The sequence below is a fragment of the Homalodisca vitripennis genome, chromosome 1 (assembly GCF_021130785.1).
Source record: "Homalodisca vitripennis isolate AUS2020 chromosome 1, UT_GWSS_2.1, whole genome shotgun sequence".
NCBI lineage: Eukaryota > Metazoa > Arthropoda > Insecta > Hemiptera > Cicadellidae > Homalodisca > Homalodisca vitripennis.
In genome coordinates, this window is record NC_060207.1 from 57,362,070 (window position 1) to 57,387,410 (window position 25,341).

General features: G+C 33.9%; 1 protein-coding gene across 1 annotated transcript in view; it reads right to left on the minus strand.

Moving 5' to 3' along the window:
* The window catches only part of LOC124362117 (acetyl-coenzyme A synthetase), a 48,089-nt gene extending 23,578 nt beyond the window's left edge, over positions 1-24,511 (minus strand). The window contains exon 1 of the mRNA XM_046816325.1: positions 24,112-24,511. Within this exon, the coding sequence (XP_046672281.1) occupies positions 24,112-24,416 (305 nt within the window). The 5' untranslated portion in view covers positions 24,417-24,511. The remainder of the gene's footprint in view (positions 1-24,111) is intronic.
* Between the last annotated feature and the right edge of the window lie 830 nt (positions 24,512-25,341).

Sequence of the window (25,341 nt, forward strand, 5' to 3'; positions counted from 1 at the left end):
GTTAAACACAGCACCACGTTTCCTGGGTCACCAACAATGGATCAACTGGGAGTTAGCAGGTGTGCCAATTCACAAAATGGAATCATGGACTTAGGAGTTTTTCTGTATTCACTTTTATTATTTAAAGGGATTTTTCTCACATAGGAGGTTTGCATTACAGAAAAAGATTATTTTTTTTCTTGAAAATGTTGGTATTAAAAGTCAAAATAACAAAAAAAATGGACTTGGGAGGTTTGCTAATTATTAGTACGGACGATATGTTGACATGTGCTAGCACTCATACACTTGACAACACTGATGAACTTAATTGTTTCATCAGATGTAATTTATTGGATGATTTTAACCTACAATACACAGCTGATTCTCTGCTATGTCCTTTAATTTATTGTTTTTCGTCACGACAGTATTATAGTAAGTGTGTTTTAGGTAAATGGATCTGGATGAGTTGCTGGAAAGTGTAAAAGAAGATGGTTGGAATGAAAAGCTATCAAAGAGTTGTGAAAAAGAAATATAATAAAACAAGCTCGGGTGAAAGTAGTGAAGTTTGTTGATTACAAAGGAAATACTGTGGCAAGAAGACTACTAGGAATGACTGAAGGTAAGAGCAAAATCACATTGAAAGCTTTCTTCAAAAAGAACCGAGATATGCGTAAAACATACAAATATTTAGATGTAAGATTGAGAAAATTTGATATATACTCTACAATAAAAAATCCAGATAACAAAGTTTGTGAATCATTCTTTGAGAATTTCTTTATGAAAACTCTGGTTTACACTTTGGAAAACCACAAAGTGATTGATTATTGTTGCAGTAAGGAGTTAAAAATTAAATCGAGAACTCACTTAAATCAAGCTGCTAGAAGAGCTGCAGCCGCAGTACTAGTAGTTCATAAAATAAAATTGAAAAACTTCCATCACGTTTAAAAGAAGTTAACGATAGAGATGAGTCAAATGACCTTGAATTTCGTTTTGATTTTATATAAAACTCTGAACTTATCAATGTCCCTGTCCAAGAGACATTCTGTCTTTGCTAGTCGTTAACCAATGTGTTTTTCATTCACGATATTAAAAGGAATGATGCGGAAACTAACTATCAATTAACTAAGATGAGGGTGCTGCCAGAAAAAATCAAAAGGAGAGGTGAGCATATTTGTATATGACTACTTTTAGAAGGCCCCATCACAGTACACAGAACTTCATATTCTGACAGTTGCGGGGACCAAAACAAGGATCATTCTTTGGGAAAAATGTGTAGAGTGTAAAGAAAATGTATTTGCTAGATAGTCAATAATAGAGCATATATTTCTTCATAATCAAGTTTATGTTTGAGGAAACTCACTATATTAAAGTAATTTTGCTATGTAAATAAATACTGTAACGCAGGTACTACAGTGGAATGAGAAATAAATGAAATCCGTTTTGAGGTAGTTTTATTATAAAACATACAAGACGATAAGTTCTTTGTAACAAACCTCAAATACGAGGGGATATTCATTCCTACGTTGTCATAGGAATTTTCAAACGATTAAGAAAGAACAGAAAACACGACAGAATGTATAGTGTTCAGGAATTGACAAGCCTTACCATACAGTCGAGAAAATTCTTAAATTGTATGGCTAAGGAAGTAGATTCTGAAGAAATTCCGGAGTTTAAAAATTGATGTCCTACATTTTAAAAAAGGAATCGCGTACGTGAAAAGATTAAACTAGAAATGTTCATTGAAATCAGAAAATACATGATATGATAAATAATTTCAAGCACCTAAGCTATGATTTCAAGTTGTATTGTAATGTTCTTGTATTGTAGGAAGAAACTTTATCGATTCAATAGATTTTCATAACATTTTCCTTTATCAGCCAGGCCATCAAGCTATCATTTTACCATATAGGCTACATTTAATTTGTAATTTGGAATTACATTTCATTTCTTCATAGACAAGAATGGGTTCTATGATAGTGCATGTCCAACCATGGGATTTGGCTGAGCCTATTTCTCAGCAGGCTGACACATTTTCTGTTTTCTCTGAAGGGAGGATAAACAAATGTACTGTATGACTTTATGTCTATCAGTCCATAGGACATTCGTGTATGCGGCGTTAGCGAATCATGTAACATGAAACTTGGGGTGAAGTACTCTTACTTTGTAATTAACTAGATCTTTAGTGATATTAACACAAGTTTTAATGCATTGAAAAATGTAAATGCTAAATTTTATATTTGAGTGGTTCTCAAACAGTATCGTAGCCAGCGGGAGGATATTGGGATGACGAAAGAAATTTAAATAAAACAATTTTTTTAACTTTTTGTTTGTTTTCATTTTTTTTAATCTTATAAATAAAAATGAATCATTAAATGAGTTTCTAAGCGCTAATCTCGAAAACGCCTGGGCCAATTCGGCCAATTCTTTTTTACAATATTCGTTGAAGTCCGAAAAAGGTTTTTATGGAGAGAAAATCGGAAAAGATTTCTGGAATACTTTAGAATTTGAAACAATAATTATAACACTTACGAAAAACAATTAAAATTTAACTAACAGTAAACACCTTTAGCTGAAGCTTAAGAAACAGACATAAACATTGGTTTACACTTAAAGTTTAGAAAATACTAACTACACAATGCTAATAGTATTATGCAGACTGGAAAGGCAAAGTTACCATCTAACATTTACTACAGATTTCAACTGTGAACAATTAAACTATTTAATGCATGGGAAATACTATTTAAACGTTATTATAAATGCCACATTAATGAACAAAGCTGTAAATGTTTACACGTAAAGTACTCGAATCTGATTGGTTCCTTTGACGTAGTATATGATATTTTTAGTGTGATTTTAGGAAAAACACGAGAATGGATACAAATATGCCTCAACGGCTCATTCTTTACTAGACTAGAGTATGAAAAAGAACAACAATTCTATCTCGCAAAGCTTATTATAAACATAGCTGAAATAGATACATTTAACCGCAGTAACTTTTCAGTCTTACGTAAATATGTTTATTTTCTTCATCGTAATAAAAAGGCAAATCCAATTATGGCATTTGAAGTATCTAAGACCGGAAGCAGACAAGAGTCAGTAGTAGACGTTTGAACAAAAGTAGGGATTGAAAACCAACATATGTATATATTTTCTTCATATGAGCAAGGCAAACGTAATTGTAGCACCGTATTAGACTGTTTGAACGGTGGAAGTAGTGCGCTTTTAGACCGTTCGTAGGTAAAAAGGCCGTCGACCATCTTTTAACTCCTTCGTAGGTTTGGGATATTTTCTTAATGGGACAATAAGACAAACTCAACTTAAATACTGAAGATATCTTTCAACGGATGTAAATTAAAAGGGCCGGGTGTATATGTTATTGACCAAAGCAGGTTTCTGAGGCCAGTTTGTATTTCCTTGATTGGGATATTAGGAAAGAGACTCAACTGTGGCGTCAGAAATGCAATTTAATCCAACCAAAAATATATACTTCGACACGCGCAAAACCTGAAACAAGCCAGTAAAAGTTGTATTTGCCTTTTAAATCTCTTAACCATAGGCATTAAAATAGTAATTACCAGATATTATGCCAACATTTGAGTGAAAAATTGTCATAAGATTCCATCATATTAAATCATGATTTCAATAAGAAGGACGCTCTTAGATCTTGAAAATTACGTACGAAGCCGCGGGTAACTGCTAAGAACAAATATAATAATACAATTATTAAGTACTCCTGGATTATTTACATGCTGATTTAGAAGCAGCAAAACATTTTTTTACAGCTGATGTTGAGTGGTGGAAAAAGGGCGGCAAATTTAGGACTTGCTCCCCCCCCCCCTGGAAAAATATGTAGCAGCCTGCGGCTCTGGATAGATCTCAGTGTAAAGAGTCGCATGAAGTCAATAGTTTCAATACTCATTCTTTCGAAATGTTAAAACAAACTTTCATGTCACGTCACACAAAACATAGCTTGCAAAATTAAAACATTGATACATTATTGTTATAACCAAATATGATGACGTAATAAATGCGACTTTAGTACTCTCGTGCAATCTACATCGAATCGGATTAACATCCTAATAAGACTTACAAGAATGCAAAATTATACAATCCCGCCTCGTAACTGAAACCGTTTCTGAGTTATAATTGTTTAGTAAAAACTACAGACACATTGACATGAACTAAACGAAGCGAAAAAGGCCATAGTGTTTTTGAAACTTTTTCATTTATTTTCACTTATGTAACCACATATCTGTCTCCTTCAATGGTACGTAATTAAAAAAAATGTGTTTTCATCTTATCTAATTTGGTTGATAAGATATGAACATATTGTTAACAGCCCATTTCCTCCAATTCAACTGAATTGGGTACTTTAAATCATACTAAAAAAATCACATAACAGGTACTTTTAAAACATACCAAGAAATCACATAACAATCTTGACACTGTGATACCAATACAGGTCACCTCTACGTTTGCACTTGCAGACCTTGGGAGATTAGTAATAACGGCTTTGCGGAGAAAATATCGTTTAATGTATTAAAATACAGTACCAAGAGGCCTAGAGTGGACTTTAAGGAACGGACAAATATGACTGTGAAATGCATGAAAAGTGATTACGTCGGTCTGCAATCAGCAATATCCTACAAAACATTTACAAGCCTTTTTAAGACCAGAGTTATAAGATAGATACAGATCTCAGCGTTAAGAGTCGTAAAAATCCAAACGGCCTTGAGCTTTATTCCGTAAATATGAATTCCGTGTATACCACAACACAATCTAACTGTGATGAGTTATTCTTACAAAACGTATATATTTTAATAGTTTATACATTAAGCTAAAAGGAGTGGTTTTTCTGGATAGCCAGTTACATATTTGAAAAAATTAACAGCATTTAGATATGTACTAATCATATTTTAAAAATTGGAGATCTACCGGTAAAAATAAGCGTGCAAGTGTTTGAAGTATAACAATTGATTGTTCTTGCTGTCATTACGCCCCCGGATATCAATGTTATCGCTGTGGTTAAAGTTGGTGTGTGAAAATTTTATGGTTGCGGCACAACGAATTCATACTCATGTTTCATATATTGTTACATTCTTTATAATATGTCCCTCAAACCAATATTCTTCGTTGTTTTCAATATTAGAAAATGATGTGTGAACAACTTTAAGCAGAAATTGGCGTTTTTATATCTTAAAGATTATATCTTGATAATTTGCTTGGTAGTCAATAATAGAGCATATATTTCCTCATAATCAAGTTTATATTTGAGAAAACTCCTTATATTAAAGTAATTTTCGCTATGTACGAGTAAATAAACACTATAACGCAGGCACTGCAGTGGAAGAAGAAATACATGAAATCCGTTTTGAGGTAGTTTTATTATAAAACATACAAACGATAAGTTCTTTGTAACAAACCTCAAATACGAGGGGATATGCATTCCTACTTTGCGATAAAAATTTTCAAACTATTAAGAAAGAACAGAAAAAACTACAGAATTTATAGCGTTCAGGAATTGACAAGCCTTACCATACAGTCGAGAAAATTCTTACATTTTATGGTTAAGGAAGTAGATTCTAAAGAAATTCCGGAGTTTAAAAATTGATGGCCTACATTTTAAAAAATAAATCGCGTACATGAAGAAATTAAACTAGAATTCATTAAACTATAGAAAATTAAACTATAGAAGTCAGAAAATGCATGATACGATAGATAATTTCACGCACCTAAGCTATGATTTCAAGTTGTATTGTAATGTTCTTGTATTGTGGGAAGAAACTTTATCGATTCAATAGATTTTCATAACCTTTTCCTGTATTAGCCAGGCCATCAAGCTATCATTTTACCACATACCTGTAAGGTTAGAAAATATGTTCCAGTAAAAGTGGCTAAGCTAAATTATCTCAGGAGGTTTTAGCCTTACATTCCTCATGAGCATATAAAATCTACAACCAGGCATTGCAATGACCTACTACTAAGGATATTGAATCTTATAAATGAAAATTAATCGCAAAATGTGTTGGTAAGCGCAAATCTCGAGAACGGCTGGACCAATTCGGTTAATTCTTTTTGTAAAATATCCATTGAAATCCGAGGAAGGTTTTTATGAAGACAAAGTATAAGAACAGTTATCTGGAATATTTTTGTAATTTAGAAAAAATTGTAGTTTTTACGTTTCATAACTCAAATTAAACTGGCACTAAACAGCTGTTCACACCATCAGTTTTACGTCGAAAAATTGGCTGAAACATCTGTTTACATTTAAGTTTCATCTAATATTAACTAAACAGTGTCTGATCAGTAGTGTAATGCAGATAGCAATTAAAAGATTATACTCCAGATTGCGTCAGTGACTAATTTAAATCACCTAATGCATTTTAAATATTATTTAAACATTGTTATAAAACAAACCTTAATGAACAAAGTTATGAATATTTTCACATACGTTTCTTTAAACAGGTGGGCTTCCTTGACATTGTGATACATAGGGCATTTTAACAGTGGCTTATGGAAAAACAGAGCAATGAACACTAACATGCCTCAACGATTCATTGTTTCCCTGGCTACAGTCCAAAAACCAAGACTGGTATAACGCAAAACTTTAATAATGAGTTTTTTGGAATGTTCTTTGGGAACCTTAATAAGGATTTCCCCCTTATGCCGAAAGTACATAGGAAGTAGATAGGACTTCCCCCTATGCCGTAATAGGCTTCTTGGTCCCACTTATGTGTGTATGTTTTCTTCATCAGGACAACAAGGCAAACTCAACTATGTCCCTGGAAATATGTTAGACTGAAAGTAGATTACAGAAGCCGATAGTAGACGATTTTGACCAAAATAGATTTCCGAGAACTAGATATAATCGAACGTATATAGTATTTTGATCGAGGAAATATGGCATGCTAAACTCTGACATAGTAGGTAAGTGAATTTAAACGGTCTTGAATAGGCACTTTTTAACCGAAGTAGGCATCTCGGTCCTACGTAAGTATATATTTTTTTCTTCGTCAGAACAACAAGACAAACTCTACTATGGTACTGGAAATATCTTAGACCTGAAATATATGACAAGGCTGGAAATATACGCTTTTTGATCGAAGTAAGTTTCTGGGACCTGTGTGATCCCAGATGTGTGTTTTCTTGATCGGGATGACAAGGCAGATTCCGCTGTGACGTTATGTATATAATTAATTAGAACTAGAAATGCTCCTACACGTGCCAAACATGATATGATAATTAAGTTAAACTCTGATACTATTTAACAGGAACTTAAATAATATCTACCTGATGTATGCCTACTTACGTTTTAAAATTTTGATATGACTCCCATAATATTACATAATAATTGATTTTACTAAGTAATATAAGGACTTAGGTTCTAAAAATTGCGAGCGAAGCCGCGGGTAACAGCTAGTCTTATAAATGAAAATTAATCGCAAAATGTGTTGGTAAGCGCAAATCTCGAGAACGGCTGGACCAATTCGGTTAATTCTTTTTGTAAAATATCCATTGAAATCCGAGGAAGGTTTTATGAAGACAAAGTTAAGAACAGTTATCTGGAATATTTTGTAATTTAGAAAAAATTGTAGTTTTTACGTTTCGTAACTCAAATTAAACTGGCACTAACCAGTTGTTGACAGCTATAGTTCGACAAACTTTCTGAAACATCTGTTTACATTTAAATTTTATTAATAATAAGTAAACAGTGTAATACAGATAGTAAGTAAAACATTAATATATAAATTTTACTCCCGATTGCGCCAGTGACGAATTAAAATCATCTAATGCATTTAATACTATTATAAAACTAACCTTAATGAACAAAGTTATGAATGTTTTCACGTAAGTTACTTTAAACTGATAGGCTTCCTTGACATTATGATATTACATTTTAACAATGCCTTATGGAAAAACAGAGAAATGAATACTAACATGCCTCAACGATTCATTCTTTCCCTGCCTACAGTCTAAAAAAGTGTTTTAACGTACTTAACGCAAAACTTTAATAACGATTATTTTGGAATGTTGCATAACCTTAATAAGGATTTTCCTCTTATACCGAAAGTACAAAAGATGTAGGTAGGACTTCTCCCTAGGTCGAAATAGGCTTTACAATCCTACTTATGTATGTATTTTCTTCATCAGGACAAAGCAAACTCAACTGTGTCAACACGATTTTGACCAAAATAGATTTCCGAGAACTAGATAAACGAACGTATATAGTATTTTGATCGAGGCAATATGGCAAGCTAAACTGTGACTAAGTAGTTAAGTAAATTTAAACGGTATATATAGGCACTTATCAACCGAAGTAGGCATCTCGGTCCTACGTAAGTATATATATTTTTTCTTCGTCAGAACAAGGCAAACTCTATTATGGTACTGGAAATATACATATAAGACCTGAAATGTATGACAAGGACTGGAAATATACGCTTTTTGACCGAAGTAAGTTTCCGAGACCTGTGTAATCCGAGATTTGTGTTTACTTGATTGGGATGACAAGGCAGATTCAGCTGTGACGTTATGTGTATAATTAATAATTAGAACCAGAAATGCTCTTCCACATGAAAAACATGATATAATAATTAAGTTAAACTCTGATACTATTCACCATGAACTTAAATAATATCAGCCTGATGTATGCCTACTTACGTTTTAAAATTTTTGTTGGACTCCACCATATTACATCATAATTGCTTTTACTAAGTAATATAAGGACTTCGGTTCTAAAGATTGCGTGCGAAGCCGCGGGTAACAGCTAGTATTATTAAAAAGATTATGCATTATCAGATTATATGGTTAATATAACTATTACTTCCATTTAGTTTTATGAACATATAAAGGCAATTCGCTCTCAATGTAGCTAATGAAATATACCAAAATTGTAATTTGGAATTCAATAAATTCTAAGAAAACCCATTTTATTCCAAAAGGGCCTATGTCTAGGACAGTTAAAGATTTTGTAAATAATAGACTCAAAATTAAATTGCTCAAATTTAAATGTATTTGCTGCAAAATAAATACTAATCAAAATCATTTCTAGTTCAGAATATTATTATTTGATGTTTTTAGATTATATGGTCTAGGACATATTGTTTTTTTTTTCTTGACTGATGCCCTTTTAACATGTGCCAATTTAATTTATAGCCAGATAATGATCCAGTATTTTGGATAGTAAATCATTCTACAACCAAACAGCCGTAGACTATTTCAATCAAGATAAAGACGGCGACTTTGGCCATTACAAAAAAACATATCCTTAAAAAAGAGAATTTTAAACAAATCCTTATTTCCTTGAAAACTCGTTAATGGAGATGTGGTGAATGGAGACATTTATAATTTTCACCGAACTGTGGATATTTGTTCTGTGGTCCGTATAAATTGTTCTGAAACATTTCAATCCAATTCATAGAAGACTGATTCTCCTATTGGAAACATGGTTCCAGCGGGTTAGCGAACACGATAACCTATCTGCACACCTTGGCAGTGTGCGGTGTGTGGTGACAGAGGACCGCTGAAATGGTGACACTAGAGAAACAATTTAAAACTCAATTTGGAGAAGAAAGTAAACTATTGGAGGTATGTACTTCACGAAGTGGTTGCCGTTTATGTTAGTTATTACAAATTACAATTATTAGAACTTAACTTCTTTACATCCTTACCCTAAGTTACATTTTAATCAGTTCTGTGATTATATATATATATATATATATATATATATATATATATATATATATATAATCATATATATATATATATATATATATATATATATATATTCAATGGTAAGTAATTTAAAAAAATGGTGTTTTCATCTTATCTCATTTGGTTGATAAGATATGAACATATTGTTAACAACCCATTTCCTCCAATTCAACTGAATTGGGTACTTTAAAACATACCAAAAATCACATAACAGGTACTTTTAAAACATACCAAGAAATCACATAACAATCTTGACACTGTGATACCAGTACAGGTCACCTCTACGTTTGCACTTGCAGACCTTGGGTGATTAGTAATATCTCCCAAAATTTTAATCATATTTTAAAAATTGGAGGTCTACTACTAAAAATAAGCGTGCAAGTATTTGAAGTATAATAATTGTTCTTGCTGTCATTACACCCAATTTTAGGTAGAACGGATATCAATGTTATCGCTGTGGTAAAGTTGGTGTGTGAGAGAATAATAATAAAACGACTAGATAACAACATCGACAAACGATAATTTAATTTCAGTTAGATAATAACTTATAATCCTCTTACATTTGATATTTAGTACTTATTATTTTTATTTATTTAAATATTTTAATTATATTTATTAATTAATGGCAAATTTAAAGCCGCTGGTAAATATTCGTCTCACATATTGTCATGGAGAAAATTAATGTTATTATGCCTTTTTAGGTGACATCAATAGTGTTTTAGTGTTATAACATGTTTATATTTTTTATTATAATGAGAATTAACATAAAATTATTGCGCTTTAATTAGTAATGATTATTTTCCGAAGACCAGAATTATGTGCGAGTGTGCAGTAACATTTTGGAATATGTTTTGTATTCACACCAGATTCGAGACTCGTTCGCTCCGAAGCGTACAACACGTTGGCCTAGAGACCGACTCGCAAGGGACTGATGTTTACCATTTTCAGTTTAGATACAGACGTAATTTAGGTGGAATTCCAAACTAAATTTCAACATTTCAAGTAAACTCATTCGAAAAGCACGTGCAAAGACAGAAATCTGTTTTCGTTATCAACTGGCCGAAGAGACTGCGCTAAACACTCACCCAATAAATTTCGTAGTGGCTAATTCTAAATACATGAATAAATTTCAACAGTACAACTGTACATTTTTCCGTTAATAAATTAATTCTACGATTTCCTTCTATAAATCTACAAACCCAGACAGAACCCGAGTCCACTGGCGTATGCAAAAGTAAATTGTACTGGTGTACATTTCTATAGTCCAAAACTCTCCGTCTTGGACTTTTAACAAAGTCAGGTTAAAATTTATAAATACTTTACGTAACAACAGACAAGAGAGTTCATAGGCACTTAATGCATACCATTCATTAGATATACTATGCTTCGTCTATCCCAGTTTTCGTCAGTTATCTCAGTCAACATAACATAATAAAAAAGCCGTTTGCTTGTTATAAATATTGACGTTGCAGAGATAAAGTGTATACATAGTATGACATGAACTAAGCCAACAAAATTACTTTATCACATGTGTTGACAAGTTACTGTAAAATGTCATACGATTAATATTTACATTATAATCTGTTTACTAATAAGTTTATTTTGTGTTTTTCTCGTTGCTAACATGGGTTACTCTAAAGACCGATGTATAACCAGAGTCACTTTTTAGAAGACTGGAATCAATACTTTCTATGAACCAATGTTTATTTTTTTCAATGCCGATGTAGAGATGGTAAAATTTTACACCAAATTCCAACCCTCGAGGTAACTCGTGCGACACTTACCGAACGTTCAGACCTGGTCTTATGTGATCGCTGGTTCAGACAGACATAAATCAGATTTCGCTCATCAGGAGCTGGTGGGAGAGGCTTCGTTGAACGCTCAGCCCCAATAATGCACGACAGCTGATGGAGCGATACGAATTCTCTACATTTATATAATTTTTTAGGTTTAAGTTTTCCAAAACTGCGAATTAGAACGAATGTTAAATACAGTTATGTTTCTGATTAAAGCTCAAATAACAAGTCAACTAAGCTATTCTACTTCCCCATAGAGTTCTGAAAGAGGAAAGGTGCTTTTGGAACCACTTTTAAGTATTTGTGAAACTCTAGAATCCGTCTCACGTTTTTTCATTAGCAACCGATATAAATTTATAACTGAGAAGTCGATTGGAAACATCCCAGATAGAATAATATTACATATCTTTCAGTAGTGCAATTAATTGGTTTTCTGTTGAGCTCTATTTTTTTGCCCATTTTTGGTCACTCCATAGAAATCAAATCATTATTGAAAATTATTATTTGGGCAAGTTTATAATCAGGCCAAGGTAAAATGGTTGATGATGAATTTTGACAGTACTTTGAATGATGTCTTAATTCATCTCGTAAAACCCGTTCCAACACTGACAAAAAGCGCGGTGGGGTAAGGGGGACCTTGAGGTTTGGGAACGGTACCTGATTTTTATTTAACCTTGAGGTTTGCCAAGGTCATGTCGGTTGCCCTCCTCTCCTCTCTCGACCCGCTGACCTTTCCGCGTATTGATCCCTCGACTGCTCTGCTCTATATCCGCGTGTCCTCGCCCTCCACCCCTCCCCACCCATACCTCCGCAATCACCCACGCGTTCCCAAGGATCTCAATTCCCATTCACATTACATTACTGTACGTTCCTCTATGATATTCCGCCTTTATTAAATACCTCAACATCCGTCTCTCGGCATAGTTCCCGGGATTCCTGAGTGTGCCATAATATGGAATTGAGGACGTAAAGTCATTTAAATTATGCATTATTTGTGGGAAAACATTGGCAAAATTATTAATGTTTAACATATAAAAATGTTAAATATATAAAGCATTTTGATTGTTTTGATGCCAATGCACTCTCTCTAACTTCTTTCTAAGAAACCATTGTACGATATGAATGCTTTGTAGAATTAGGGTTGCAATCAAAATGTGTGGTTGAAATAATTTTATTTATCCCAAAGCCCTTTATGATAACATCCCTGGAAACAGAAAAAAGTAAAAAAATGTACATCAATCCACGAGGTATTACAGACATTTAAAGTAGGACATTTTTTAAACACACCCTAATAAAAACTGCTGGAAATAAAAATGTGAATTTTGTATAGTGTTTGCGTGCAGGAAGTAATATGTTTATGTTTTTAAGAATATAATAAGCATATGTTTTAAATACAATATTTTAATGGAATAATTTTTTATTAATAGACATTATGTAAATCTCTCCAGTCATTTTTCATTTACGTATACTGCAGATATTTATATTCTTATCGTTTTCTTTGAGCCTGATTAAAGTTAATAATTGTCACTTCTCGTGGAATGATACAAAAAATATTTTTCATTTTCATGTTTTTAGAAGAATAATTGAAAAGACAATACAATACAATACAATAACAATATTTAAAAAAAAATCATAAACAAATATTCCACGAGGAAACCGATAGACCATTTAAAGTAGGAGGTCTTGCATTGTCTCTGTAATTTCCATGGTAAAAATAACTAAATATATTGTTTTTTGGATTATCCGTAACTTTTCGAAGGACAGTGAGCTGCTGGACACATGATGAAGTGCAAAATACAATACATGAGGGGGTTCTGTCGGCATGTCATGCAAAGTTCCGGTCTTTGTACAGTTAACGTTGTAAGTGTGTACTAACATTCTCACGATAGTTATATTTATTACTAAGTCATTTTACGTAATTGTACATGTGTTACTTGTGAACCGGAATAATGAATTATAATTTACTATTTCTTTTTTTCATAATCTTGTTTTCATAGCTAATTGTATTATTTCAGCTTACTCACTTGTATAATATCGTTAAAAATTTCACATATCCAACTTCGGCGCACAGCCAACTGTGTCAATACAGGACGAGCCTACAGTAACATGATACATATATATGTTTACATAAACGTGTGTATGTACAGTACACATTTGTTTGTCTGTAACTTGTCAGGCGACTCAATTGTAACTCTGAATGTGCATAGAAGCTGTTTTATATGAAAATTAAAAACCCTAATAGGTTTATACAATTGTATCTTACGGACAATTATTAATTGAGAAACCAAATTACAGCAATACTCATAGGTCCGTTTCAAAATGTTGTCACGAAACTAACAGACCGAGAAAGGATTCAGCCAGATGTAAATAGTTTTTTTGTTAGTATCAAACTATGTTTACAATCTTAGAATTACTCAGTTAAACACGTGAATTGTCAATGTAGACATCTTGTGACTAAACTTAACGAGGGTTTAGACAAACACTGCGTATTCTGCTTTGTATTCTTGATGGAAGTCATCAGGTCTTAATACAAAATACATTTTTTCTTCCACATTTAATTCATAAAAAAAAACTTTAAAAGAGATTAATATGCTCCTAGAATGTTGAAGATTGGAGAACTTACTTAAATTACAGTTTCCTTGTGTTTCTTAAAATGAATCGAGATATAAAAGCATAGTTTAAATATAAAACAAGATTTTTATTTGTATAACTGAGAACTAGTACATAAAAAAACTGGTTTGCACCAATTTCTTATCTTTTCAGATTTTCACGTACAATAGTAGATAGATACAATTTTTGAAAATTTTATCTCGTAACATATCGTTAAAAACGTATTTTATTCTAATTAATATATTTCATTTCATTTTTCATTTCATTTATTTTTTTCCAAACAATTCATGAATACAATTGACTTACAAAATAGTAAAACGAAAATTGGAATAATACCTGCAGAGACTCCACGTCTGTGTGCAGGATTAGAGTTCTTAAGTCAGTCCAGCAGCACTAATAAACTTATTTAATTGAACTTTGCTAGCTTACATTAACATTAAATAAATGAACTTCTAAATGTGATATAATTTTAAACTAAAACATTGTATACATCCTGCATATATAAGTAGAAAAAGTAAATACGACATTCTACAATATTCTATTAATAGCTAAAGAGAGTTAATCCAAGAACTAAGAGAAAGTTATATACGTTACTGTCAGAATAATCGGAGCTAGTCAAGCCAATCATAAATTATGTTGCAGAATAGGTGCAAGGAAGCGAGTTAATGGTTTTGTGCGCCGCGCGCGCGTGTTTGTTTGTGTGTGTGTGTGTGTGTGTGTGTGTGTGTGTGTGTGTGTGTGTGTGTGTGTGTGTGTGTGTGTGTGTGTGTGTGTGTGTGTGTGTGTGTGTGTGTGTGTGTGTGTGTGTGTGTGTGTGTGTGTGTGTGTGTGTGTGTGTGTGTGTGTGTGTGTGTGTGTGTGTGTGTGTGTGTAAGTGCTTGTGATAGAGTGATCGAACGTGTGTGCAATTTACCATTATGTGTAAGGCGACTGAATGAGCGCCTCCGCTGCCGCCCAGCCCAGGCCGAGCAACCACTCGCCCACCCTTCGCTTGTATGCAGCAGCACCACCACCCTCGGCCTGCAGTACATCAGTTGGGAGATTCCTATAAAGTTGGTGAGCTAAATAAAACGAATTATTAATTTCCAAAGTGTGTGCCGGTCTGGGAATATCAAATCCAAAATTTACTCTATTTCTTGTTAAGTATGTATGGGAACTTTCTTGGAACATTGTATTTTTATTATTGCGAATATATATTAATAGGGACTTAATAAAAAGCTGTCTTATATTTAAAACAGGAAACCGCTCGAATAATAATTCAGTAGGATATCTTCTGTTTTTCATAAGGATAACTTTCATTATGGATCTCTGAGCAACCGCCAGCGGCTCGAGAGTAGACGAAGAGGCCGCCCCCCACGCCAGAATGCCGTACTGCAGCGTCGACTGTACATAGGAGAAGTAAACCTCCCTACACTGACCAGCAGACAGCACCCGCGCCAGCTGCATGAATGCATAAATCATGGTTCGAAGCTTCTTTTTTACATACTGGACGTGTGGAACCCAACTTAGCTTCCGATCGATAATTACTCCCAAGTACTTGTATTGTTCCACACGCTCAATAGTGCCACAGCCGCAAGCAATCGCACGGTGGTCACCGCAGGAGTGCATCCTCAGTTGCCTCGGTCCTGGATCGTTCTTCATGAAAATCGGTAGGTGTTTTGTTTTGTCAACGTTTACGCTAAGCACATTGTAACCTTACTTCATTAAATAACTAATGTCTGTTGCTTGCAGAAACAGAAAAACGGAATGCGCACACAACGGGTTACATGTGGGAGGTTCCCGTGGACTGTGCTATGTTATCATTAGCTTCATGAACGGATGTAAAGTATGTCAATATGTTTAAATACTGATTTTATTGTGTTTTATCGAATATTTAAAATTTAATTTTATGCTAATACAATTGCTTAGCAGGATTTTGTATATTTTAACTTTTGTTAGAAAGTTCTATATCCATTTCGTTACAAATATTGTGCTTCGGTATGTAAAATTCGCACATTAATTTTGTTGGTATGTTTTATTCATTTTAAAAATTCATTTATTTCATATTTTACCTAATTTAATTTATTCAACTTTTAAAAATACGCTAAGTTAAAAGACACATTATACTATTACATTTTAGTTTAATCGTAAGAAAAACTTCGGGCCCTAGTAGATTTCTAATTGATTTTAAAATTGTGACATTTTACAAGACGGCTCATGATTACACTTGAAATTTTCGAGATACAAATCTATCTACGATCTTCAACCACACTCTTTATTCTAGGATAGTTAAAGTACCAAATCATAGTTTGGTACTTAAATATTTGGCGCTTATAGGTTTTATGGAATGATTTCCGTTATCCACTTTGCATTGAGCCTACAGGTATAATAGATAACGCAATAGCCTACAGACAGACTACGCAGATAGGCTATACAGTGTAATTTTACTGTTAAAAAGTAGGGGGCATAGGAAAAATATAGATTCCGTTTAATGTTGGGATTATTGTTTCCATATTTCAAGCAATTTACTAGGAGCTATGGATAATCCATTCTAAAGCAATACACGATTTTTTATTAAATTTGTTAGTTTTTGTTTCCCATGCACTTTCAAAATTTCTAGTGAATAATTGTTACCATTAATCCACTGATTAATTAATATGGTGATATCCATTGTAGTCTAGGGGTAAGACTGCGGCTCTGTAACCGACAAGTCATGAGTTCGATACACGCAGAGTGCAACAACGATTTTCCAATTTTTTTGAAACCGTTTTTCCTTTAAACAGCCGTTTAAACAGTTTTTCCTACAATCAAGTTAAATGTCACAGGAGTTTAAAAAAAACACTAATAAAATCCTAGGTTATTGTGAATTGTCTGCATTATCCCCTTAGTAATCGATACACGATCGTAACATCGAGTCAGTTGATGTCACGTCTCAGCGTCATGACGCGACGTGACGGATGCGATGCGATGTGCGTCGCGACGCCTTATATTAATAAGCTATACACTCAATATTTACAGACCGATAGGGTTACTCCGCTGATGCTAGACACATATCATATAACAGTACTCCTAGACTGATACGGGACAACAGAACAGAATTTGACTGATAGGAGATACAAATGACGAAAGCTTGAATGGAAGCTAGATTAAACTGTTGTCATACACTGTTATATCTTACACTTGTCTGTATAGTACTGCTACCTTGATGACTAAAGATATACCGTTACGAGGTGTCCTATATTATTGTAGTAGAATAATGTGGGTTAAAACCGAATACAAGTATATTTTTTTTAATCGCATTTCCGATTTTACATTTGGCCAGAAAATTACTACAACTCTTATCACAATGGTACACCAATGAGAGCGTAGCTTAATTTTAGGGTAGGCCTAATACCAGTTAAGGGTTTGTGGACTTAATGAGGTAAGATGGTAAGTGAGATGTCACCTTGCTACTAGGCAATCAATCCATGTTCCATTGCTGATAACAGTCTAGGGACTCAGCTTTACAAAGAGTTCTAACCACTAAAGTTTGTATCATTGCTAAAATCCGGGTTCCAGACAAATACCAAAATCCATAACTTTGCTGCCTAAACAAAAACATTGGCATGGTCACAAGCTTTCGTATTTCCAAGGAAGTATTGCGGACGCCACATAACATAGGAATATTCATTATACTCCATAACATCTTCAGAAAATTAGCTTCACATACGCCACACCTACTAATTCCGCTCTATAACAAGTTACCTACATCGTCTGACCAAAATAATGTTTATATTTTGTTACTATATAATTTGGTATTACTAATAACACCAGTGACAAATCCCAAACAAAATAACTTTGCATCATATATAGATGTATACATTAATAGAAAAATGTTTGGCCAAAACATAGTAGATCTCCAGTAAGTTTTGTTTATTCCGGAATAAGCCTATCGGGTGGCTGACTCATGAAATCAGATCGGTCTGAACTAGAACGAATTGACTGTGTACACATGTATATTTATAGCTTGTATAGGCTACTAAAAGTTATTGGCAGGCTGGCTTGGTAAATACCAAAACTATATAAAATAATAGTAAGCGTTACTAGCGTGTAAGCGTACATACAAGGATATTGGACAAAACCACAAAAATAGCATAATGTGTGTAGGCTACGTACTTAAATGAGAGTATGACATTATTAAAATTCTCACTAAAAATTCTCACAATAGTTTTATGTTATTTACAGATTTTAATTCCATTTCTTTAGTGATATGAAGAACAGTTTAAGTGCTGAACATAAAAATAAACAGTAGGCAAGGTTTTGTGGTATACGCTGCTTAGGTATATATTCCTATTGACAATTGACAATATTAAAACAATATAGTTTGGTATTCATGCATGCCAAAATATAATCGATAAGTTAGAAAATGACTGGACAAAGATTTCCTAATAAAATACTGTTTAAGATAAAACTGAGTTACACAGTTGTAGGGTGTGTTTCTCTGTACAAAAGTCAAAACGGAGATAACTGTGTCGCGTGCCGCGAACGGTGTGACGTCACCGGAACCGGAACATGCCATCGTCATTCCAAGGCCAGTTGTCAACGATGCGACCAGTGGAGTACTACTAATAGGCTGACGCTGACACAAGGATGACACTATCAGTAAATGCTTCATCGAGATATTCAGAAAAGGCTAAGTACATTACATTGAGTGGCACTTCACTATCATAAAGTGATCAAGAATATTAGAACACCATCGGTCATCTAGGTACATCGTGTTCGAGTGTTGCAAGTTACCTCTCCAAGTACACGCTGATAATACATTTTTCAAACTGTGCAACAAATTAGTCATTTAAATAACAACACCAAAGACCAAACATATAAGTGAAGCTAAAACACGTTTCCTGTAACGTAGCACGGTGGGAAGGGTTGATCCAATGCGAATGTTCAGTTCAGTTCCATTTCACATTCCGCATAGTCCATATCCGTCTGAATGGATCCAAAAATCTTCACGTCGTTTCGCTATCACAGACACAGACTAAAAAATCATTTTTCTCGTTCGTTTCCGGTAGGTTACATTACTCGATAGCACATACATACAATTTCTAGATAAGTTTTGTTAAACTGTTCAGTTAAATCGATGGTTTTGTGATATTTCAATAGAGTAGCCAGTATTACCAATGAAACAAAAAGCGACTGTCTTTTATAATCGTGATATAGTTAGTGGATATTTGTCGTATAATCCTCTGGAATGAAGGCGTTTTGTATAGTAAATTTATGTTTATAAGACATGTGTGTGTCCCCAAAACATCCAACACCATCCAATCGAAGCATCGTTTTCCAATCGGTTTTCAGTGGCATGGTAAGATATGGAGGATCAACCTTCCTCACAAATTTATGAACTTGATTACTGATTGAGAAATAATTTACTTATGAATACATTTTTTTATTTTGAATTCCGGTATATCCGCGTATATCAATAAAAATCAATAAAACTTAACAGTGTAGGTGTCTACTACATATATAATATGCTGTATCACTCCGAAATATGCCTATTATGAGATATTAAACCATCATATAAAATACAAATAAAGGATTCAATCTCCTACAAAAATTGAGGCTCGAATTTGTGAACTCCGGAGATCGCACGATATTCATTGACATTTGGATGATTTGGGGTTGTTGCATAGAACTTCAGTATTATTACAGTTAATATGGTTTTCGGAGTTTACACTCAAAAGCAAAAATCTTCTATGAAACGAAAGCAATTTCTCATTTTCAACCACAAATTCTAGAAAACCCGAATAGTTTACGCTGTAACACGATCATTTTCTTCATAAGGAAACGGCCAAATTCTGAACTACAGAACGTTTCGAAATAAGCACATTTTCATAATAAAACCATAAATTCATTTCATTTCATTAAGACAGTACGCTTTTCCATCATGTACCGTAATATGACTATCTTGTCAATTGCTTAATCGAGCTGTCGCTAATTGTTGTTTGCTTCTAACAGTTTCCTTATCAAGCTCGTTTTATTCATTGGTATTCAGGTCTGTCCCACACACGCGTGCCCTGATTTTGTTTACTCTATGTAATTAATTAGCATTTACGTCATTGCCCCAAATTGCTGTATGTCAGATAACAATACAGCCGACAACACTACACTATCGGTTTCAGCTTTAAGCAGGTGTACTCGTACGTGTCAGTCTAGGCGCAATCGAAACAACGCACAGCTTGCCCGCGGTGGGGGGTAGGGGAGTATAGGCTGAGTAGAATATTTACATTTGGTTTAAGGAGGATAAAAATAAAAATGCAAACTCATTTGTTGCATTAAGGAAGAACACGAATTCTAAAATTAATTTCAGGAATCATATGTAAAATGTACATTGAAAAACTACAGGGAGTGGAACTCTATGGAGTGGAAATGAAATGGACCCACTATTATTGTTACCAACAAAATAATGACAACATGCCGCACACGAAACATATAACACGACTATGAATGAAAGTTCAGTTGTAAATTACAAAGAGTTTATTAAATCACTGCTGGGAGCATCTGATAACGTGTTTTATCGCTTATCATAAATTATAGTCTTTCTCTCAGACTAAAGATACGTGGATTTAAAACTAGAAAGATATTTAAATTTCTAAAGATGCAATCGTAGTTAAGAAGCACGATCGTCTTCTATACGTTCACATTTTATTGAATGGAACAATATCAATGAAAAACGTATAGTGGTTAAAATCGCATCCAACGAAACTGCTCCTTTTGTGGTCTTTCAGGCTAAACAGATTCACTCACAACAATGTTAAAATCGACACATTTGTGGTTTTCTAGAACCCATAGGGAGTTATTTTACCTGACTAGCTAGACAAAATATTACTCAGCATTTATAAAATGAAGTGTGTTAAGGTTAGAGAACTCGCTTGGGCACTGCACCAAGCCGCCGATCATGTTAACCTTCGTGTTGGACACGCATATTGGAGGCACGATATCCGCTGCCTGGAGTAATCTACACTATACTCGGCTTCTACACAGAAATCGTGTAAAAGAAATAACCGCTCCGTGTGTGTATTTTCAACCACAGTTCTTTCTAAATAGAATCGACCATTATTACAAATAAATATCGCAATACCAAATACTGTACGAATATTTGGTGACGTCTGGATGTTAACATACTCTGTTTAAAAATGTAATCTAGAATTGTACTCGTAAAGATAAGGATTCGTTCTGAGATAAAAAAAACCTTCTCTTATTACAATGAACGCTATTGCGTAAATATTTTTACGAGAGTGACTGTCAAGTCGGACGGCGGCCTTGGATAAACGCAAAGGCATTTGTGCCGAGTGTCTTCGAAGTTGTGCAAATGAAAGATGACTGCATTTCTACTCTACACTTTGCACCGGTTCATAATAATTGTGGTATCTGAGAGGAATAGAACAGTTTAAAATACCCCAAATAGGAACTGACCTTATTCTATAAGATTTGTAAGGTTTTCTCGGTAAATTACCGTCGAGTAACTATAATAGGAAATGGAAGACTGAAGTAGTCATCAAAAAGACTTGGGAAACCACTTTGATCGACACCAGAAGTGCTATGAGATACAGTAGGCTACACTTTCATTTAAAAAAAAACTTGATCTGGGCTCGCACTGGAAGGTTCTAGATATTTTATTTTTCAGAGAATGTTTAAGAGCTATTTGAAATCCTGAACCACATTTAACTGCAGTGATAATGTACAGCAGGCAAAGCATGCCATTTGAAGTAACGATGGATTAATACTTGTTACAAGAAAGGGATGTATTCTTGAAGCCATTTTTTTACAACAAACCCCGAAACAAAAATAAGTTTTAAAATTATGAAGTATGTATGAAATAGAAAGTCATGGAATGGGATCATTATTTTTAAACATGTAATGTGAACTTGGGGCATTCCGCGTATGGTAACCTACTGTACAAGGTTATAATAATGTACGAGTTGTCGTATATACAGAGAAGTCACCTCGTCCAGAATTCGATCAAAAAAGTTATTGGCATCAAAAGGCTTTTCAAGTTTTTGTCTGAAAAGAACATTTAAATTATTGAAAACTTGATAGATGTGTAAAACATCGAAACAATACGTAAACAGGTACAGATTTATTACGTCTACATGTAAACTAATAAAGTGTATATTTGCTAAAATTTAAAGCCTTTCTTCTGTGTCCTTCTTATTGAAATCGTTCTAGCTAAAAAAGGCATATAACCACCAATTTATTTTACTCATTTCCTTTTATTATATGTTTAAAAAAAAGTTTCTAATGCAAACATTACATTTATGGAACTCAATAATTTCTTTATTACTGCAATACTGTTATATTTATTAATGAGAAAATTCTTTATTGAAAAAAAAAACTTAAATTTCTCATTTTGCTTATGTGCCCTTTTCCGATGACCGCCGGAATACAATACAGAATAACAACGCAGCGGATGAAAGTACTTTTATCCCGTCTTTAAGGCAAATTAGTAGAAAAATTTTAGTTTTGTGAATAAAATTAAGAAAAATAAGAAAAATATTGTTTATGTCATTAATATTATTAGACCAGTTAAAAAACAATTGGAAGCTTTATTTTAGTAAGAAAGGGATTTACATTTTAGCATGACATTGAGTTACAGTAATTAAATAGTTATTGTTTTCAAGTAGTTCTATGCCAATTAAACAACAAATGTACAAGCTGAAATTTGAAACTACTCCTATTTTCTTCTATTCGTAGAGAGAAAATATGTTTTAACAACGTAGGTTGTTCTTCTTTCATGCGACGGGTAAATCATTGAATATTTAAATTAAAAATTGTTAAACAGATCTATCTTGATTTTGGGAAGAGGTGCAAAATGGAATATTATAAATAAATTTAAGTAGTCAAGCGAATTTGTCTACCACTAATAAAAAATAGAAAAAAAAGAAATAGAAATTGTTTGATATTAAGCTAAGATTTGGGGAGTCGGCCACTTTATTTCCGCTCTGTATAGATCGATCGATACAGGTAACTCTATTACATTGTTTCCCGTGATAGCGTATTGTATTTTTCTTCATTTGTAATAAAACTAAATAGATGCTAAAGCAGTATATAGAGTATAATGTTAAACTTAGTTAACGTCTAACTGTTTTATTACAGATTTCTATATTAGAATTACATAGAAAGAAAGGAAGGATGGTTTCTGACCGAATAAATGTACAAGTTTAATACTGCTCCAGGGTGATTCGATGTGCGCCCTGCACGTTAATCGCTGAACCGAGAACCGATCGCTACTAAAGGGATTTTCATCCCGATCTGTTGTGCGGAATCATCCAATACAAATATATGATTTCTAAAGCATTTTTAACTTTGGTGTTTACAAGTGGAATTCCATGTAAGTGGACAATGATCTAAGCCGTAGTGAAGTTATAGTTATCAGATGATTTTATATTTTTACATGGGAATTGATTGGAAAAGATCTCTAGCTCCTCTCCCCTGAATATGCCGTTGATTATAGAGAATCGTTTAAAATATGTATTATATCACATTTTAAACCCGTTTTTACGCCCGCTTGTAAAACTCTTTTTTATCGGAGTTGCGAGTTTATGTTAATAGATTACTTACCGAAAGAAATATATAGTCTTTGACCTATATGCAGATTTTTATTAACATTTCAATTGCTTAAAAAACAAATTAACCTGGAATAAACTCTGTAAAAGTTACCAGAGCTTGTATGTCGTTTATTTTCTGTTATTTTTGGTGACGTTGGCCTGTTATACTATAATCTAATGTAATTTCTTGACTTTTTAGTAACGAAGATTAACTTACAAAATTTGTTCATCAAGAACATTGGTCGTCGGAACTCTCATTTCATTTTGACACTTTACGAATGGGGAAAATCAACAAAAGTATAAAAATTTATCTTATTAATAATTTGCGTATCATGACACTTACGTGCCATTGCGTGTCATGACACATTTGATTGACACTGTTATCAGCGATTCGCGCCGCAACACGGGTTAATATCCCCCTTCCACTAATTTATTACACTCGCACTCACCAATAATAGGCTATCTTGTCCCCCATGCCGTTGCGGATGTTCCTGTCCAACAGGTTGTAGCAGACATTGGTTTTTGCACCTTCCATCCATTTTATGGAGATGGGGCCCTTGCTCAGGTCGAAGTTGTAGGAGTAGAAGTTGTTCACGTCGAAGGGGACCTCCCAGTGGAACTGGCTGGCGATCTCGGACCAGAACTTGGCAGGGTCCTCGACACTCTTTTTGTGGAGGTCCTTGTACTGCTGGAGACTCTTTACGTATGACTTGCGAGAGAGCGCGGGCTCCGGGTCGTACACGGCCTTCTTCATGGTGACACTGACACTGCAACTATGGGCGTCACTGCCTCCTCGATCGACGCTGCCGGTACCACTGCACGAGGCAAACAGACTGAGACCCGCCGCGCGCCCGCGCTCCACCACCACTTCCCGCTGTGCCGATAAATTTCCCACCACTTTCCCTCTTTACTGTTTCCCTTCCTGCTCCATTATCATACTATCACTCTTCGATAACGGATAGCCTCAATGATCATGATAGCCGCTCTTGCAAACATGTACAGTCCCAGCAAAATACGTTTGAATAGTTTCCATAATTCGCAATAAAAAAAATCACGTGAAAATGTAGCGTCTCATAGTGTATTATTTAAAATATTGAATAACGGGTTCTATGTAAAATTTATAATTAAAATAAACTACACAACAATCATACAAATACCAAATTCCTTCTCAGTTTTAGTTTTGTACCAATGATATTACCAATGCAGCATTTCTTAGTTTTACAAAGAATTATCATTATTATTTATGTTTTATTATTAAATACGATATTAAATTATTATTACTATTTTAATACACATGCGTACATACAGACTCAAGGCCTGGGCTCACGCCAAAAATTACTCCGACGCTCAAGGCGTTAAAATTTATTTGTAACGTTTTTTGACGTCAAAGGCGTTTTATCATCTCGAGTAATGTTTTGCTAATAATTTAGAGACCGCCCATTCAGAAAATTGACACTGGTGTTGGAAGAGGAAACAATTTGGCGAATGAAATACAGAGGGCTGTACGAATGAAAAAACTGCTTAAATGTGTTATTGTGGTATGAGAAATGTTATTGTGGTATGAAAAACTGACCTTATATTAAGCTTACAGAATGACATTTCCATATAATGTAAATTATTACCAGCAACAAAAAAGAACATGGTCGCAAACTTAGGAGTTATTATTTTTATTATTTTAA